Source organism: Xiphias gladius, chromosome 15, assembly GCF_016859285.1.
Source record: "Xiphias gladius isolate SHS-SW01 ecotype Sanya breed wild chromosome 15, ASM1685928v1, whole genome shotgun sequence".
Taxonomy (NCBI): domain Eukaryota; kingdom Metazoa; phylum Chordata; class Actinopteri; order Istiophoriformes; family Xiphiidae; genus Xiphias; species Xiphias gladius.
Window position 1 is genome coordinate 24,432,046 of NC_053414.1, and position 20,587 is coordinate 24,452,632.

The 20,587-nt window shown below is 40.8% G+C and overlaps 2 protein-coding genes across 3 annotated transcripts; both read right to left on the bottom strand.

Moving 5' to 3' along the window:
* Positions 1 to 344: 344 nt before the first annotated feature.
* Positions 345 to 7,090, bottom strand: sirt7 (sirtuin 7). Its single transcript, XM_040145192.1, has 10 exons — positions 6,878 to 7,090; positions 6,613 to 6,750; positions 4,802 to 4,906; positions 4,655 to 4,725; positions 4,477 to 4,549; positions 4,287 to 4,385; positions 3,264 to 3,500; positions 2,532 to 2,612; positions 2,334 to 2,440; positions 345 to 2,077 (listed from the first exon to the last, which is right to left on the bottom strand). The coding sequence occupies exons 1-10, from the start codon at positions 6,980 to 6,982 to the stop codon at positions 1,870 to 1,872; spliced, it is 1,224 nt and encodes a 407-aa protein (XP_040001126.1). The 5' UTR covers positions 6,983 to 7,090; the 3' UTR covers positions 345 to 1,869.
* A 559-nt stretch (positions 7,091 to 7,649) lies between these two features.
* Positions 7,650 to 18,520, bottom strand: si:ch73-100l22.3. Of its 2 annotated transcripts, XM_040145190.1 has the most exons (10): positions 18,053 to 18,520; positions 17,362 to 17,487; positions 14,176 to 16,813; positions 13,486 to 13,613; positions 11,050 to 11,151; positions 10,413 to 10,529; positions 10,181 to 10,282; positions 9,897 to 10,013; positions 9,190 to 9,272; positions 7,650 to 8,617 (listed from the first exon to the last, which is right to left on the bottom strand). In XM_040145190.1, exons 1-10 carry the CDS (start codon positions 18,194 to 18,196, stop codon positions 8,458 to 8,460), a joined length of 3,717 nt encoding a protein of 1,238 aa, XP_040001124.1. In that variant the 5' UTR covers positions 18,197 to 18,520; the 3' UTR covers positions 7,650 to 8,457. The 2 variants fall into 2 exon arrangements, with proteins under 2 accessions (XP_040001124.1, XP_040001125.1); XM_040145191.1 differs by lacking the exon at positions 11,050 to 11,151.
* Positions 18,521 to 20,587: the final 2,067 nt, after the last annotated feature.

Here is a 20,587-nt window from a genome sequence, read left to right on the forward strand (position 1 = left end):
TCTAGTCTTTGTTGAAAATGGAAATCTATTTTTGTTGAATAATTTAAAGCTTTGATACAAATAAAAAATATTTCCAGGAACAAACCTAGACCCTGTGGACAACTTACAAAGTGTCACAAGGGTCGTAAAGATGACAGTACTATAGTTTAACCTTTTATGTCAAGACTATAAATCCAATGTACCATAAAATTATTACTAATATGAATCCACCAGTAGGCAAGGAGCAGTAAATTGAAAATGCAGATTATCATGAACAGACAACTTGAAATGAGGAACATTTTATTGTGTCACAAAGATGACAACTTTTTTTTTTTTTTTTTTGCAAAATACAGAGACAAGTAATGAGTCTTCACATCCAGTTTTAGCACTGGTTTGAGTTTTAGGAATGCTGAATACTAGCTTATCATGGCCAGTCTGGTCCTTCACAACTTCTGACACTATATGGTACAGGATGTGATTAGTAATAATACTGGATCTTCCTGAGACAAAATTGAGACATATATTTGGTGGTTTCCTTTCACCAAGGTAAACAGTAACTTAATCTGACACAAGCTAACAATTAATCAGAATTTAAGTCAAAATTCAAAACCCAGCTCTCCTTCTTACAGAGCTGTAAACAAAGGACATAAAAGTGTAAACATAAACAAATTCAACAACTTCAGTAAACCAATGTACAGTATTAGCTGTACTACGTTGCCTGGAAACCTGAGGATGGGTGACAGCAGAGTTAAGTTGAGTGAGTTCAGGAAATTATTTAAGAGAACCAAAATACCTTTAAAATAAAAAAAGGTACATTCAACAATGCAAGTTTAAAATGTCAGAAAGACTACAAAAATATCTTTTAGTCTAAGCAATAAATGAAGTAAATTTCTGACGACCTCAATCTTTTTAAGTCTCTTCTCAGTAAAAGTTGTGGCAGCATAGAATCCAAAAATTGGCCTTTGGTATTCTGCTGTTAGTCTGCTGGCATTTGCTACTTATAAACACCAAGTCACTCATGTTCCACAGATAAATACCCCTCTCCATGAGCATATAAGTACAGTAACCTACACTTTAGACGCCAGTATTTTATGGCCAGTTGCATCTAGCTAATGCTCAATCCAACGGCATGTTGCACATTAAATTACTGTAATGTACCCATTACCAACCCGGTAAAAATATATATTTCAGAAAGTGTAAAGTGACATTCCACCAAAGATTCATTCAGCACCTGTAGGCTGTACAAACATTGAATGGCTGTAAAAACATTATGCTGTATTTGTGATATACTGAGCATACAGAGTGATAACAGTGAAACTGGTGCTGCTGCAGGAGTGGCTTCAAAACTTGTCACTACTGCTAAGCTGACAGCAGAAGTTGCGCGTCACTTTTTAAGCCGGCAGGTTGTGAGAAACTGTAAAGATCTTTACTGTTTTTAGAAAAAATTCCGTATAATAATTTTAAAGTTTTGTTGGTCAAACTTACTTACTGTTGTACATGCTAGGCATACTATGCTAGCCATACTGGGCTAAAATTAAGCTCTGACTAACCCGGCTAGCTTAGCTGCCATAAAGATAGCAGCATAAGAAACAACAGTAGCATAATATAAAACTTTTAAATCCTGCTGATATTAACAACTGTAGGTTGTAGAAAATAATAAGTTCATGGTGCAAAGTGCCATTTTCAAATGGCAAATATCCAACCTCACATGCGCTCAGTGCATGTGACTAAGTCATATCAATGCAGCCAAACGGACATAAAAGCACCTTGAAAATTCAAGTCCGAGTTGTCCTCATTATGGGACTGATATATGAATCTTTCATTGGGATTGATCATCGGGGGCTGCAACATACTTGGCCACAATGTATGCAGTCTATAAAGTTCCCTCGGTTATGCAGCTTTTTTCTTATTCTTCCTTCCTTTACCATAGCCTCGTCCGAACCAGCCGCCCTGCACGGCTGTGGCTTCCTCTACTTGTCCCCTAGCGTTGGCTGAGCAGTCCTGTTGTCCATCAGGGGGAGCAATGACCTCACGGGTATGGCTGTCCACCTCCTCTGGCTGCAGAGGTTTGGCTAGACTGAAGATGGGGTCCTCTGCCCTAATAAGACAGAACAAGGGAAAATGAGCTGGGAGGCAATAAGTTTGTCTAATCTTTCTATTTTCTGTGTGTGAGTGTGTGTGTAATAGACTATAGTGGGGAAATTCCAAAAATCCAAGTATTATGTTCGACAAAGCACAAATTATTCATTTGATATTACTATCAGACTCTTTTAAAGCTTTTTAATACTATGCAGATGTTTTACCAGTGTCTCTGAAAGATATACTGGGTAATAATTTCTTCATATGGTCCTTACCTGTTATACACAGGAATCTGAAAGTTCAGTTCTTCCATGAGGAGGCTCATTACATCATCACACTTTGCGTTAATTTTCAGCACAGCCAGATCATCTTTCGGTGTCCACTAGAACAAACGCACAACCTCAATATCAGCCACTGAGCGGCCAGAATTTCATTTTGATCTTATTTACCTAAAATGTCAAAACCAAACGTACCTGGAGGTTGACAATGTAGAGTTTGGGCCTTTTGCTTGCTGGTCTGTTCATGCACCACAGACAAGCGTATTTCTTCAGCACCTAGGAGAGCGAGAGACAGAGCACACTACAGTGAAGAAGGTGCGAAAAGAAAATAAGCCCTCAAATAAATGTATTAGTCTAAGTGTATTCATTATCCTGATATTAACTTAAGAAATAAGCAACTGCAATGAAACAGACATCTTCTGATTTCTCTCCAAGGTCATCCTTGGGGAGAACATATGCAAAATACAAGGTGAATTGTCACAAATTTAGTTATATAACATTTTTGTCTAACACTCATTATATTTAGACTGCAAATAACTCTTAACAGTTTGATAGCATAGGCTGCAACAAAGCACTATTTTCCCAAAGTTTGTGTGGACGAAGCCAAAAAAGATTTATAATGGCAGCAACATGACAGAAAGACTGGGTTTGCTGTCGAGCACTGAAGAGGTGAGTGGTAACTTAGTAACCAGGCCATGGTCTATAGTACGTAAACAGGAATATGAGTGAATCCGTTCTGTGAGTAGCCCATGTAAACATCTAAAATAAAAGCCCTATTTAGGATAAGGTCAATATTGTGGATATTACAGTCCACAAACATAGTTATAAAAATCATGACCATCCGTCCAAAGCCAACCTGTTCTGTCTACAAAACATTTTATTGGACCGCACTACATTTACAGACTCACTGTGGTTTATAGAACCTACCTTCAAACTGGAGCCCAGACAGAGGATGACGTCCGCCATCTTGGCGGCCTCTGCAGCGCCCTTCCAGTTCAGAGGTTTCTCGAGGGTCCCACGTTCCCCAAAGTGCACTATGGTGTCCCTGAGTTCGCCACAACAGTGGCTGCACCTGCGGCCTGTCCCGTGCCGGTGCAGCGATGTCCGCTCTGTCACGTCAAATAAACGGACATACTCACTGACCGGGGAACAGGATATGCACACCTAAGGATAGGGCGTGAAATCAGCATGTGAGGATAACTTACTTTCTTTTGAAAACAGTTTTCCAGGATGGTTTAAAATCCGAAAGCAATCTCTAAAATTTCTTGGCAAATTCCTTGTAATAGCCAGTGTTGCCTCCCTCTCCCTGAAAGATTTTCTGTCTCAGCTGTCCTGTCCGTGGAGGCATCAATTTACGATAAGCTCTGACAAAACCCTGCACACTGCATGAAAATTACATTACATTTAGAAAGCAATCTAGACATGGGTAACAGCTGGATCTGTTGTAGTAGAAAGGTTTAATCAGTAAAAACATCATACTGAAGCTCAAAAGCAGTTTTCAACCAACAGCACTTCAGAGACAGTGAGAAACAAATGTCGTTGAAATAGACACAAACCCGAAGCAGCTCTGCTCGCATGGCTAACTGACGAACGTCGTCATATCACTGACTGAAACTGGTGGTTGCTGTTTATTTGTAGTGTGTGCGCAAGTGAACTGTGAGGTTCTCTCACAGTTCACTTGTTCTAAACACTGCAGTTTCTTTTCCCAGCATAATGGGATGTTTTGACAGCTGGTGTACTCACAGCAAACAAAGGATTAGAAAAGGATCAGACTTTATATAGCCAGTCCCGATGCATCATAAACATGTCTGGATCTGGATATCTTGACTTTTTAGCAGGTTGAAATCTTTCATTTCAGAGTCATTAAGTAGGAGGAAGCTGAAGACAACAGCTGTGTGCAGGGAAAAAAAAAGAAAAAAAAAAAAAAAGGTCTGAGGATGTGTGTTTCACCTCAATGAACATGTTTCCATGGAGCTCAGACAGGGCATTTCTGGATAGACCGCTACGTAGGTGAAGTCCATCACAGTTTTGAGACACAACGTGCTTTACCTTCAGAGAAACACATGCAATGTATATATTCTGTAAATATCAGTATCCATAAATACTAACAGTGTAAGTTATCTATATAGGTCTCAAATACCATATTTTCCTTATGTAGCGTCCTAATGCACATATGCGTGATGGTCGGCTCTGCTTTACTGAGGTCAGATGAACTGTTTGTAAAGACCGACGAGAAAAGAAGACAGAATGGGAGTTTAATTCACTTTAGAAAAATGATGCAGCTGATATCATATCATGGCAATGACTGAATATCTCACCTGACTGTCCGCCCCTTCTGTAGCTGTGTCCACACCCCATTAGGACCCCTGTAGTCGGGGATAGAAGCTGCCTGAAAGGAAAGAAATCATCAGTCCCGCGACGGCATAAAAAGGAAAAGGAAACTGAAAATGCAGAGTTTGGCATACCGTACTGATCCCGGCTCCAGTGTAAACCACCAGGTGATTTGCTTGTTTGACTGCAACAGCCAGCTGTCTGACTTTACTTTTCAGCTCATCAGCATCATCAAACACCTGCACAAATTACAGGAAATTAAGATGTTTAAAGTTTATGACCACACACATCTGTTGTATGAAGTAGCAACCACAGCAGGTCTTTATAATCATGATTTGTGCCATTCCTTGCTCACAGCAAATATAAATACATATGGAAACAAACATAACTTAATAACTGTCAGATTCTAGAAGTGCCTCCTCAACTTTTCAATGCAATCTACGACTATGTTTTGATATTCTTGTCGATCAGTGGACACTGACGCCTGAGGAAATGACGCTCAATAACAGGATTCATCCTCCAGGGACCATGGGTATTACTTCAGGGTTTTTAAGATTTAAAATGTACTGAAATAAATAATATTTTTTGTCAGTGAATATTACATTAACTGAATACTGGCTGTGCTGAGGGAATAAACGGTGACTTCAGAAATGTCTTTAGTCATGTTACAGCCTCTATTGGATAAGTATTGGTTACGAGTGTAATGAGGGAGCCAAATGTTGCTGCACAAATTCTCATTGAGTGTGACTGATGTCTGGGCTCATAGTAAAACTTGTCTATGTGCAATTGTGTGAGGCAGACCAGCGTGTGGTTGTGTGTTTGTTTTCTTTTTAATCATGCAGCCTATGCTATCAACCACACAATGACATGGACATTCTAACTGTTGTACTTTAATAATGCAGCGTTCCTTGAATTTTGAGTTGAATCCAATCCCGTTCTTGTGGATAATCAACAGTTGGAATTTTCTAAAGACATGCGAACCTGCCAGAGGATGTACAGTTTGGACACTCCATGATGCGATCTCCTTTGGTGCCACTCTCTGAAATGTCCACATTGCACATAATATACAGTAAATCCTAAAGAGCAAATGAGTATAGAATTTGCTGAGCAGATCCATGCTTGTAGTGGGATAAACATTTTTGACTTTAATGGCACTCTGGCTATTCTTCCAGCACCACCCTAGCATAACCAACTTTAGACCCAAAACTGGTGGTATCTATTGAGGCCAAGGCTGGTTGCCAACAGGGTAAAATGGGCAACTGTACCACTTTATAAGCCCCCCCCCCTAAAAAAAAGGGCTTTGAAAATATAGGTACTGTATTATCATTTAACTCTGAGGCCATGTTTTGTGCAGGAGCCCTGTATCGTAATGTAGTTTGACTTCCAGTTTAATATTCCGTTTACAGTGTACAAATATCTGTGCAAATATCGTTTACTCAACTATAATAATCTGACAGCTGTAGATTGTTTTTTCAATAAAAATATATGATCACCTTGTAAAATATGATTAATTGCTGTAGATGAAAGTATGCAGAAATATTTGACGCAGTTAAAACAATCTCCATTTGACATGTTACTACATTTAAAGGACGTTTTACATGTTAAGACACTAATAATGCTGAAACAATTATATCATATTGATAACAATATACCATCATTAAAAGGGGCAATTCTGCAGAATGAGTACTTTTATTTTGATATTTTAAATACATTTGGCTTATAATACTTCTGTACTTTCCCTTAAATAAAATCTTGGAAGACTTTCACTTTACACTCTAATGAATAGTGTTTCATATTTTCTGGTGATGGAGAGACCACTGAAATAACGTGAGTGGCCTTTGTCATTTGAATGGGAACAGGCTTGGTTCTTTCACCATCTGATAGTCCCCCACTGCGGGTGAAAGCCCACCTAGATCGGTTAGCTCGCTGGGCCTGACAGTCTCACCTCCTCCTGCTTCCTCTTGAGCACATTTCTGCGGACTTGTCTCTTGCAGAGTTCCTCCACAGTGTCTCTGTGCAGCAGTAACATAGCTGCCTCCTCCTCTGACCGCTCAGCCTCCGGTTTCTTCAGGACTCGTCCAACCTTCAGTTAACAAAGGGGAAAGCCTGGTCAGGCTCAGAAACGCTACACACACAGTAAAGGACTGCTCTTTTAGCCAGCCAGCTTGGCACTAGCAGCTCTAAATGTTCCGTTTTTTTCCTCGTCTTACCAGTCTGAAGATCTTCCTCTCGCGTTCCCGTTGCAGTATTTTGGCCTTTTCTAAGGCTTTTCTCTCAGCCCGTGAAGAAACACCGGTGTCTCCCGCCTCTGCCATCCTGTTTTACATCAGCTGAGAAAAGGGGTTTCTATTCAAAACAGAGCTCATTACACCAGCAACCAACGACAGCCGGGCCGGATGTAGTCCGTGTAGAGATGAGACGAAACGGGCAGCAGCGCCCTCTGCTGCTGGGAGTCTGCACGTGTTTTTAATCAAGTCTCAGCTTTCACAAACTTCACAGCAAGTTAGAGCGTTAAGAAACATTTATTGTCAACTACATTGAAAAATAAATAACATAAAACAGGTCCAAAATACATAAGAATAAAACAATGCAAAGGTTTACGTGTGTTTTGGCTGGTATGTATTCCCAATATTCTAGGACAAATATTTAAGGCAACACTTGGTGGTAGCGCACTACTGACGTATTAGGATCAATATCTGGAGCTGCATATTAACACATGGATATGTTTGAGTACAAAAATACTGTAAATATCATACTAAATGAGTTCAATCTGTTCTAATACATCTGGAGATTGTCTGTTTTTGGTAGCAATTAATCAGGCAGATAAAAACAAAGGAACTGGATAACTGAATGTTTGAGTCTAGCCTACAGTGCAGAGATTTAACAACTGGAAGAACCCTGAAATGCACTGTCAAGTAATCAGCTGGTCAATAAAGCTTTTTCACAGTGGAAATTTAAGAAAAGGTGTAATTGATAACCATAATCATGGTTGCACTGCAGTTGGGTGAGCTATTTCACAGGTTGCATGTATACATGTTGTAAACAATTAGCCAAAGGGTAATTTTCCCGCAACAAAATGATTTATTTGAGATATTTTTAGAGGCCTGGTCCAGTAATTCACAAGGAAAATGCAAAGATTTCAAACAAAACAAAAACAAAACTATAATCTTGTGTTGCATAAGTATATTTTTGCTGCTTTCAAATGCCAATCATCTCGCAAGATCTACCTTATGATCCCCAGGTTGGGAACCACTGGAACGGAGCCATCATTATCATTATTCATTACACCTGTGCGTTTCCTATGTCTGCTGTGAAAAAAGTTTTATACATCATCTTTCAGGTACAGTGCACAGATCTTTAAAGGTGCTGCCAAACATCTCCGGCTGCAAAACATTTTTCCACTGACATCTTCAACATGAGTACACTGAAGGTGGTGAAACAGACTGGTAAAGAATTTCAGTTGCAGACAGAGCGGCTGCGGTGATATGTTTTCCCCACCACCGAGCATCCAATTAATGTGAAACTACTCTAAGTGAGTGGAACTGTAGTCACTATAATAATATATACCCTGGTTGAGGAGGGTAAAAAATAAGAAAAGAAAAAAAAAAAAAAAAAAAACATTCCCCAGCACTCTAGATATGAAATACAAAAATATTAGTCAGCAACAGGCACCACTTTGAGTCAAATTTGGATTTTGGATTTGGAAATTTTCGGATGACTGGTTATACAATATTAATGTAATCGCTAGAGGCCTTATTAGGAGTCCTCACTGGGGCTAATTTGGAAAGCATCATCGGGGTCTAGTGGAGTAAGTGCTCTTGAGGACCCTCTGAGGATTTGCTCGGAACTGTCCTCGTTTGGTTTCCAGTGGCTGCTCGGCAGAGAATCCAGTCTTGTGTCCAGTCCTCATCACAACCTCCCTGTGTCGTTCTGCCACCTTTTTCTGGATCCTGGAGGGAAGAGAAGGCAGGTTTAAGCCACTGACAAAGCTACGGCTCATGAAAAAAAAAAAAAAAAAAAAGTTTTCTTCCCCTGTGGTGCAAGACTTTGTTTATTTAAAAAAAAAAAAAAAAAAAGGTGAATGCTGCTTTTTTTTTAGCTAACTGTGACAGGAACGCTTCTGAAAACTGTGATCGGGAATTTTAACTGCATTCAAAAATATATGTAACAAAATCCACCAATAAATCTTGTGCAGATTTTTATTGTTTTCATAGGTTGGGTCTATATTGTATCTATATTGTATCGTGCCCCTGGGATCTGGAATGATGAGATCCGGAGCACAGGGTTGTAATAAAAGGTTTTAATAAGATGCAGCTACTAACACTGCAACATAAAGCACGACTTCAGAGTTGAGGCAGCGACAGAGTTGAATTTTGAGTTGTCTGATGCACTGAGGTTCCTTCATCCTGTATTGTGACTGTACTGGCAATAACTGTGTGCACTTGTCCTTATGAACGCATGCACCACGAAAAACCACTTAAGCTATTCACAGCCCTAAAGCAAATAGCACAGGAAAACTCACATCATTCCTCTCTTCCTCTCCAGTGATTTTTGTGTTGCGGCTGACAGAGAACTCTTTCCTCTGGGATGGCCTGTGTGTCCACTCTAAACAAGCACATACACACAAAAGCATAAACATCTATATACAGAATAGATTAGACTTTGCATTACCAACTAGGTGCATTATAACACTCAAAACATTTGTAAGATGTATTAATAGGAAGGAAATGTACGTTCAAAACAGTACAGAATCAATATCTCAGTCCTTTGTGCCTGCTTTAAGAAATTAGATTAACAACATAAGTATTAAGCTAGGAAAAATAAAGGAAAAATGTTACCACTATCTATCAGAATCATCATGAAGCAGTGTGAAATGTTGGAGCCTTTAAAGGTCTCAACAGTGCTAAAAACATAATGGTATTTGGGGATTTGAATGATTAGAACCTGATCAGAACTGCTGTAATTAATTACTGATATTTCTGTGCAGTGTTTGGTTTTGGCCCAGTGGTGCACAATCACACTGCACTGCACCTGGCTGTGACGTGTGTTTCAATGTAACATTCAGCCCTAACCTTACCAATACAAGACCTCCAATTCCAAATTTGTAATTCTGTCATTGACTTTTTGGGGAATTATTTGTAATGGTTCACTATCTATAATGAGAAACAACCGCTCCTCCAATGTGTCTGATTTTTTCTTCAGCTTGGCCAGAGGTTCTGAAAAGGTTACCTGTCGTCTGAGCTCTCTCTCCCTGGCCAGCTCTCTGTCCCATCTGATGAGCTGCATCCTCTCTCCGGCTGACAGGCTAAAGAATATGTCGTAGACCTCATAACGTGCAGCGCGCAGCTGGAGGGGCAAACAATTACAGAGCCGACGATGGCTTGAATGAGTGTGTGTAATCACAGTCTCTGCTCTGGTAACTGCTAATGGGGGGAATAATTGCCTGGTTTTCAGCTTAGAAGAGAAGTGGAGAGAGGTTAACAGATGTTTACAACATGTGTTTGCCTTCATACCTGCAGAGTGACTCTGTCCTGCAATAAGAGGTCCTGTCTGCTACAGCACTCTCCTCTGCTGGGACTCTGCTGCTGGAAGGCATGCAGGAACTGCTGCGTGTCCTAGATGTCCAAACACACACACACACACACACAGAGCTGCAATCAGCATACAAACAGTGTTTGTTCATTTTATGGCAATACAAGACAGAGTGCTGCTGGAGACAGACGTGACACTGCTGTCTCTACTTACCCTAATGGTGCGCACCAGCTGCGCCACTCTCTCCGTCCTCAGCAGCCTGCGAGTTAGAAAACCTTTCATTGCTGCTGACAGAAGGGGGCGGTAGCGCTCTGACAGTGGGCTGGAAGGCTTGGGAAGAAGATGAAGAGAGGAGAACGAGTGATGAGAGGGGTGAATAATGAGGACCAGAGGGGAAGACAGAGGAGAATGCTAATTCCATCAATGACAACCAATTTATTTCCCATGCAGATTCTCAAGGTCTTTTGGTTGCTATCTGTTTAGTACATCAACGCAAGTGGACTCACAGCTCATCATTATAATAGGGAATAATAAGAAGAATAATAAGCAGCTGATGTGACATTCACTTGTTGATTCTAGAGCTGTTGATTCTAGAGCATTAATGGGACGTGTTTTTTGAACAAATGTAGTCTAACTGATGCTGAGCTGCTGTTCTCTGGTAGATATTGGAGAGTAATAACAGATGACAGAGGTTAGGTAACTGATGAAGGATAAGACATCGAGGGGGAACTATCAGTTTCACCTGAGTGTGTCAGCCAACTGATGATGGATAAAAATCCTGCAGATACAAAGATAAGCAGGACAAGCTTTTCGCATCACTGACATTAGCGAACAAATGTGATGGTAATACCTGAGAGAGGGTAGAAAAGGTCAGCGTGTCCCCGAGACGTGAGGTTGACATGGAGCAGGGGAAGGACACGCTCTGGAGCTGACGGTAACGCAACGGTAACGCCTGAGAGAGAGACAGACAGCGAGAGAGAAAGAGGGAGGACATAAGGTTGGAGGGAAGGAATAAGAGGATAAATGTGTGTGTGTGCGTGTGCAGGCATGCGTGCATTTGGGAGCAGGCGAGGATGGAAAATATTGAATTGGAAAGACAGCAAATGAAGCAGGAGGAAGAAATTAATTGAGGGTAGACGGAAAGAGACAGAAGGGGAGAGATGGGGCACAGAGGCAAGAGGGATGAAATGAGAGAGGGAGCAGAGGAGGGGGAGGAGGGGGATGACGGGGATGATGAGACAGGAGAGATGGAGAAAATTAATCCAGCCAGAGAGTAAAAATGATGTTGGAGGATGTATGAGACAAAATAAAGAGAGGGATGAGAGGAGCGGGAAAAAAGGGGAAGGATAAGGGACCATTAGTGGTGGCACTCTGCGGGCCGATCTGGCACTTATCCACAGACGCTCATGAATTAAACAAATTATCCTTTCCTTTTCTGTGTCAATTCCCTCGGTCCCCGCCTCCCTACCAGAGAGTCCAGCCAGCTCATACTCTCATCACATCACAAATGATGGAGGGACAGAGGGGAGTCGAAAAGAAGTCTTTTTATTAAACAGCTTATGTTAATTATATTGTTGTTAAGGATACATAAATTAAACAGAGACTGTGATTAATAGGGCAAGGACACTGGCCAAGAACAAATACAGAGGCAAGCTGAAGAAACAAGAACTGGTTGCCAGCGAACAGCAGGCGTCCTTGAAGTCTTACACGCACGTACACACACACACACACACACACACACACACACACACACACACACACACACACACACACACACACACACACACACACACACACACACACACACACACACACACACAGAAACAGGCGACAATGCCAGCTCGCCTTTAGGGATGTAATGAAACATTTATGGTAGAATCCCCGTGGTTTTTTTTTTTCTACTGGGGAGAGTCTGAGAGTCTCTTGCAATGAGCAGATGTCTGCAGTCTGCCCATGACTCAGGTATCCAAAAGCTCATTTCTAACAGGTAGGAGGACATTTGTGTGTGTGTGTGTGTGTGTGTGTGTGTGTGTGTGTGTGCGAGCGCTCACATATGGAGCAGTGCCAGAGCCTTTCAAAGGTCCGCTTCTAGTTTCAGAAAAACATTTAGGGTCACTGTTACATCACAACTTATTGAACTGGTTAGAAACTCTCCCAGTCTATTCTCATTTTAAAATGATGGAAACACTGAGCTGGAGATTAATTCTTAATTTCTCGTAGGTGACTTTGGGTGGAGTCAACATCGCTGGTAGAGTGAATTATGGCAGCTGTACAAGAATTGCACAGTGCATCACGTACAGCCATACATGATGCAATCTAATGCAAGAAGTGGACCAGTGGGATGGAGGAAATATCAACGACTGTTTGAACCATATTTAGAGTTAGAATAAATGGTCAGTATTTCTGCTGTTTCAGAAACATGTAATTTGGGATTTTATTTCATTTCCTCCATATTGTTTTACACTCAAAGCAAAGTAATGACAAAACTGTCATTTGCAAGTCAAGAGGAAATGTTTTAGGATAAGACTGAAAACATTCAATATTTAAATAAACTGTTTAAATTCCCTTTACTGTCTGTGCTGACATACATATTTAAAAGCAGCTCACAAATGTATACTCTCATTTAAAAAAAAAAAAAAAATACATGTATTTAATTATATTAATTCCTACTACTAATAATACGTTACTCAAAGAGGAGTCAATTGTGTATTTGTTGGGGACTAATTTCAGTTGTGAATTTGATGTTCTACTGAATAATTTTGGCAGAAACTACAAAACAAACTACAATGCCTGTGTTCATAATGAAAGTGTATGTCATAGTATGGCTCACTGATTTGTTTTAAATACTTCCATAGAATAGGTTTCAGAAAGTATTCAGACCCCTTCACTTTTTGCACACTTTACTGTTTTGTAGATTTCATATAAATTATGATATATATAGTATATGATAAAATTACCATTTTTGTCCATCAATCTACGCACGAAAACCCATAATGACAGAATGAACAAATATTTTTAGAAATTTTTACAAATTTATTTAAATTGAAAACTGTAATCTCTGTAAAATGAAGAGTAAAAATGCCACAAACCAAGCGTGGTTATTCTTGCTGTATGTTGGTCTTGTGACAAAAGGTATCTTACATATTCCAAAGTCCTGCTGTAAGACTGTCTTGTAAGCTGTTCTGACTACAACTATAAACTACAGTAAATACGCACATAAAATGTAAAGGTTTGTTTCAACATACCCAATACCCAATACTACCAATAATCCATCGTGTTGTCTCACCTGTAGCAGTTCTTCCTGTTGTCTCCTGTGCTCATCTTGCAAGGCTCTGACCTGAGCAGCATGGGCCTGTTTCAATTGCTCTTGCTTGTTCTCTTGACGGTCTTGGCCTTCATTCAACCGTACTGCTGCTAAAACCAGTAAATACAACAATATATTGTTGAATATAAAGATAAACTGTTTGCAAGACAAAATCCTGACTAATACGGCAGAAGGGTTTAAAACCATGTGTCATGGAGGGCAGTCCTGAATATTGCTTATCTAGTGATACAAAGTCTGATCTTTTATTTTTTCTATATTAATATTTATTTTCCTTATATGAAACAAATGCAAATATATACATTTTATTAAATAACAAACAAACAAACAATTGGACACTGATCAGGGTAAGTTGACTGTTGACACATTAAAAAAATGCTGTGCTTGTCCTCATCCTGATCCTGCAGATTGTGTGAAGAAATCCATAGCAGTGTATTTTTTAATGTCAGGTTTTTGTGTCATGTTTGTTCCACTGATTCTATATTCCTCTGTTTTCAACATCTGTACACCCAATTTACACTTCAATTTCTGCACAATTTGGAAACTTAAATTGAATCACCTCTTGTAGTTTTGCACCGGAGTGAAATCCTACATACTTTCAGCTCTTCATCACTTACATTTTGACACCTCTGTCCTTCCCAGATGTGGTCTTACCTCTAGGAGTGCTGGAACTGGGTCTGACCACACAGCCCGTTCCTCTGCTGGTATCTGCACTCTTTTCTGTCTCCTCTGTCGCGTGCATGAGCAGTCTCCGTTTGACCTTGGATACCCCACCTTGACCTTCACACCATTCCTCTGGGGTCAGGTGCTTCTCCTGAACAAGGTGACTTTTTGAGCCCAAGTCAGACCCTGACCTTTCGAGGAGCCACAGGCCTGATGGTCTGTCCACATTATATGACCGGTTGAGAGAATCATGACCTTCCACAGCCATCTCATTCCTCCTTTCCACTGGATGGTTACTGGTATCCGAAAGCACTGACACGTTACATGGAGCCATGGTTTCAGATGGAACATTTCTGAATGCATCAGGAATACGCATCTGCTGTACTGCAGACAGGATACACCTAGCTGGTGGCTGCTGCTTTCTGCAGCTGCCATGTGGTCCATAGGTCTTCCTAAGTCCCTGTTCAACTGTTCCTTTTTCCTTTACTCTCTCTGTAGCTAAGGTTTGGACTAGCCTAATCTCTCTTAAGTCAACTGGCTCTTTTCCTTTTTCCTGCATGATGAGAGGAATATATTCTGCGTCACTGAAGATGGGTTCAGGTCCTGTATCTTCGCGCATGTTTTTGATATTGTCAAACAATTCTCCTCTTGGCCACTCCCTGTATTCTGCATCATTAGTATCAACGTCACTATCCCTCAGCCTGTCCCCCCAATAGTCACAATCATTTTGATGTAGCTGCATATGTTGATCATTTTTACTTTGCTCAGAGTTCTCTACACCTTTAAAACTGAACTCACTTTGCGTGATGCTCTCAGTTTGGCTGTGATTCTCCAAGTTTTCTTTCACTGTGGACTCCAGATCTGAGATCAGTACTTTTAGTCTGGATAGGTTTGACTCAAGCTGATCTATGTGCTCTGAACTCTTGGCTAAAACGTTTGTTGCATTGCCTTCAACCATGAGATTCACAGCCAAACAAGGAACTGCTGCGTGGTTGTTTTGATATCCCAGGTTACCTTTTTCTTCAACATTGTGTTCTTCATTCAAGCCAGCATTGCCATCAAATTTCCCCTTTGAGGTCTCAGCCGCATCAACAGTTTCCAAATCTCTGACACTGCCTTTGCTTTTGCAATGAACAGGACTCATACAGAAATTAGGGGCTGGGATAGTGTGATATTTCCCTATTCCTTTAAAGACACCTTTGGTATAGGTAGTACTCTGCTCACTGGTCAAGTTAAAGGCTCCCTGGTCCGGAGAGACTTCTGTTGACAGATGCTGTTGCTGGGCGAAGGCGCTGATTTGTTTCGGCTCTGTTACGACCTCTTGTGACATGTTCAGCTTATTATTTTTGAAAGTTGTTGCCTCCTCGACTCTAGTCATTTCCTTAGTATTCCCATCTCCTCTTAAATGCATGCTTTCAGATTTAACTTTAGTCTTTTTCCCATTGAAGTCACTCTCAATCATCCTCTCATTTTCCCAGGATTTCTTTACTGACGTTACAACTGTTGGGATAAAAGTGCCTCTCTTCTCTTTAGTTCTCTTCCCTTCTGTAGTCACAGTCACCTTATGAGGAAACTCGTCATTCTCCTTATCAGAGAGGCTCTGCTCCTCTGCCCTTGCTCTTGGCTGTTCTTGAGTCCTCTCCTGGATTTTAGTGTTTTTGGCTTGGTTCCTAAGCATCCGCTGGCGCCGCCGATACTCCTGAGATTTCTTCAGCAAGGCCTGGAGGCTCAGACGATAAGGCTCCTCAGATGGCCTTGCTTCATCTACATGGTTGTCTGCTGGTTCTGTTTCTGTGGGTTCATGCTGACTCTGCAGTTCTGTTGTTGGAGAACAATGAACGCTTGATGTCTCCGATAACTCGGGATTATCCGAAAAGCCACTGTTTTCTGATAAAGAGACTGGGTCCTCACTTCTTTCCAAAATGTGATCTTTGTCAAGGTCAAGTACTGTAGTAGAATGAGGGTTAGCTCCAGTCTGTGTGCTGTCCAGATGACTGCTTTCAGATTTTTCTGATGGTAAAAGGTCACATATGATTGAACACTCCTGGAATGAGGTGCAACAAATGCCTTTTACTGCTCTAAAGTTATAACAAAAGGATGAGTCCAGTCCATTCCTCTCCAATTCCTCTCCATCTATGGGAGGATGGCTAATAATTTCTGGCATCTTGGTGATTGTGTCTGAGGTGCTGTGAAGCAAAAAGCCACCCATACCATAAGCTCCCTCTGAAGAGCCAAAGCCACGGCTCTCGCCCCCTGCATCAATCATTCCGGAGACACTGATGGTGTTTTTGACATTCTCGTAGGTCAGTGACTGGTGGCAGGCACCATTAAGGGAACTTGGCTGTGACCCCCGTTGGCTGTCATGTTGGTCAACAAGGCATCCTTCATTGTAACTCTGTTGAGGTGTCACATCAGAAGTGAAAAAGGCACTATACATCGCTGATTTCATCGGAGGAAGAGAACGCCCATCCTTTCCTTTCCTTACAGGGGATGGCGAGAGCGACACATTATCTTTTGTTCCGATAAAAAAATTACTCTGTGATCCACCACTGGTGTTGTGGGGATATGAAGATTTTGTGTTAATCTCTGACTCCTGAAGCAACTCCTCCAGTGTTGGTGTCTTCCTCAGCTGCGATTTATGAGAGATATGAAAGAAAATAAAGTCTGACGATGGCTCTATTCATTCAAAAGAACTGCAGTAATGTAGGAACAAAAACAAAACCTGGCAAATACAGACGAGTGAAAAATTAAAGGAAAAACCAACAAAGTGTCTTAGTAAGGTGTTGAGCCACCACGAGCCGCCAAAACAGCTTCAATGCGCCTTGGCACTGATTCTAATAGTCTCTAACTCTACTGGAGGGATGAACACCTTTCTTCTAAAAGATACTTCATCATTTGGAGTTTTGATGATGGTGGTGGAGAGAACTGTCCAACACATCCGTCCAAAATCTCCCATGGGTGTTCAATTAGGTTGAGATGTCGTAACTGTGAAGCCCACATCATATGATTCACATCACTTTCATACTCATCAAACCCATTCGGTGACCCCTCATGTGCTACGGATGTGGGCATTGTCATCCTGTTTCTCCACTCATTTTTCAGGTTTTTCCTTTAATTTGTCACCCACCTTTATTAGGCTTGCAAAGAGGATAGCTGAAAAGCCAGGACTTCAGTTACCTGAACACTGCGCAGAATATTTTGCACACAGGCCATTCTTGGCTCATCCTTCAACTTTCTTTTGCCAGCAGCTTTCTGTGCTGCATCTCTGTGTCGCTGCATCTCCTCCCTCTGCTCCCCTGACAGCTGTTAAAATCAGAAAACAGACATGGGATGTCATGGACATTTTACACAAGGGCTGCAACTTGTCATTACTCTTCTTTATCAATTATTCTGTTCTATATTTAATGATTAAATCGATTAATTATTTGGTCTATAAAATGTCCAGAAATAGTGATCAATGCATATCACTAATTCCCAGAGACCCAGGGGACCTCTTCAAATTGCTTGTTTTGTCCGACCAACAGTCTAAAAGACAAAAATGCTGAATTTACATTTGATAGTGAGCATGGCAAACTTAACATTTGATGAGCTGGAAGAATGTGTGGCACTTTCCATATCGTTGTAAATTCAATATAACTGACTTCTTATCATAATTAATTATCAAACTGATGTTAATTTCCTGTCAAATAACTAATTGTTTAAGCACTGTTTCATAAAAACAAGATACAGCATGACAGTGCATTATCTACACAACAGAGAGGCAGCACCGTGGTACAGCCTTCAGTAGCTTTAGTGCGTTTTGTTAGCTAAGATTAAAACCCTCAGCCGTGATGATTTTATCAGGACTGCCATATAACCGAGCTCATACCAGGGGGGGAAGGATGGGTCGTCCATAGACGCTGATGAGAGAGGATGTAGGTGAAGGTCTGCTCTGTCCCTCCTCCTCCTCCTCTTCCTCACTTCTCCTTAGCTGGGAGAGACGACGCTGCACAAACGTGTCGTAGTCCTCCATCAGGTTGCATCAGGATACGGTAGGTAGTAACGTTAGATAATTTAAGGGACAACTAACCTGATTACATTAACGTTATCGTGTTGTCTTTGCTAACGTTAACCCCCGAGCAGTAACACTAGCTAACTAACCTAGATAGCTAAAGCGGAGCTGGTTAGCGTTTAATACTAAACAGGTATAGTCAAAATATATTAAAGATGTAAAAGAACAAAACTAAGCAACAATGGAGCAGCTCTGCCATGTTACTTTTGATGGAAAAGCAGCAGTAAAAAGTCTAGCAAGCTACCATACAAAGGTCTCCATTAGTATAGATCAGTGTTTACATTTTTACCCGCCTCTCCTCCCGCAGCAACAGACAGTGACAGTTGGAGACCGTCGAGGCGCTCACAAAACCCGGAGTGGATCTCCAGCATGAGCGGGGATTTACTAAACAATTAAATAAGGAATATACATATTTAAAACACAAAACACAACTTTAACTACCAGAGACTCACATCCCATTAACCAAACACATGTAACCTCCTCTTCTTTGACAAGGATATTTCAGCGAAGCTTGTATCAATATCGGATAGGATGTCGTGGCGCTCCGTGTTTTTGCGGGAGCCAGGCCAGTTTGCGTTGCAGGGAGCTGACGATAACTTGATGCTGCCACCTACAGACTTGACTGGCTTAAACAAAGAGATGGGCGGGCGTTGATACAATAATACTGGAGATAGAGTAAAGGATACGAATTGTGGCCTCGATTGCACCCTGAGCATAAGCCCCTGTTATTCTTATTCAGTCATATGCTATTGCAAATGTATCCATCCCAAGTCCATTAGATTTTGCACGCCACGGTTTCCTCTCGGAGTTGCATTGTTTTAAGATATTTTGATGGTTGATTGGCTCCTGCGGTAGCGGGATACTGCGCATCCCCGGCACGGCATCCACTACTTCGGAGCTACATCGACGTATCAAAAAGCTTGGTGCGGTTCGAGTTGCCACCAGGACTTTTTAAGTTTGAAAAGGGTCCGGGCTGTAGATTCAAGCTGCCACCCGTCTGCGCATGTTTAACAGGTGTGCGAGCCAGCGCGCGTGCGGAGCTCGTGCACAGCGGCCGTGAGGTTGTCGCAGCAGGACGAGCACAGGTGACACTACCGACATCAATGGCGGCTCCGGTCCAGCGCTTGTAGCAATTCAATGCGGCAGTTAAGAGAGTTGCCGGTTCCACCCGTGTTTGATGAACCCAAATATTCGGCTGTGGAGAAAGTCTGTGTGGTGTCATGCCTCTGAATTGCGACACATATTTTACAAGCATTGATAGACCGACCGTGCGCGCATCACAAATACATATGAATTTAAAAATGTTCTGTCCATTCAGTATTATTATGGCCTTTTTTTTCTATTTCCTTTTTCATGATCAAACAGCAGCAGAGACTTGAAGTTTTGAGTTTCAGAGAAACTGGCTGTAATAAGGCTGTTAGTGGTGACTGATTCACCCTCTGTATTTTCATGCATAGGAATGAGGACACTTTAAAACAAAACTCTTGTTTCATTGGACGTGACTGATTAAAATATGTAAAAGACTTCACTGGGGAGGCATGGGAGTTTGTTTCATTCAAACCGACTATGATTTAGTGAACAAGATACACGGGCAACATCTACAGTTACCGTGTAATGGTACTTTACCCATAATGTATTGTGACACTGTATTTTTTTGATGCAGAGATTTCTTTCATGACAAAAAAGAAAGAAAAAAGAGAGAGAGCATAATATGGCATTGATGATGACGTTATTTGAGATGAGCAACCTAAGTGGATGTCTTTGTTAGCTAGTAGGAATTATACTGAGTTGCTGAATGAATTTTAAATGCACCCTGTATCTTCTTGAAATACTCTAGAATTAATATTTTAGCTAAGCAAAACGTTGATTATAATAATAGTAAAAAAAAACTATAAATGTCAAAAACTATTATTCCTATATTTCTTAATTACAAAAGACACACAAAAGCTGTTCCATTTTAAAACATGTTTATTGGTCATATACAAAATAAAGTAAGCTGTTTATCAACAAACATACAGTATATACATCAATAAATTAAAAGATGCATCAGACCGATGACAAAACAGTTAATTTCATGATTACCAGTACCTTGTCATCATCACTTACATATCTACAAATTGCAAAAAAAAAAAGTACAATAATTTAGTTGTGAAGATAAATACTTACAAAGACTGTCACATTTTAAGTATTTTCCCATAGAAAGTACTTTCGTAGAATAATTTAATACACCCCATACAGAAATATTACAAAACACAGAATTTCCTATTACAAGAGCTTTTCTGAATAGGCTATGCCATATTCACACAAACTCACTACTTTCTATAGCTTTAAACTGACCATTATATACTTTTT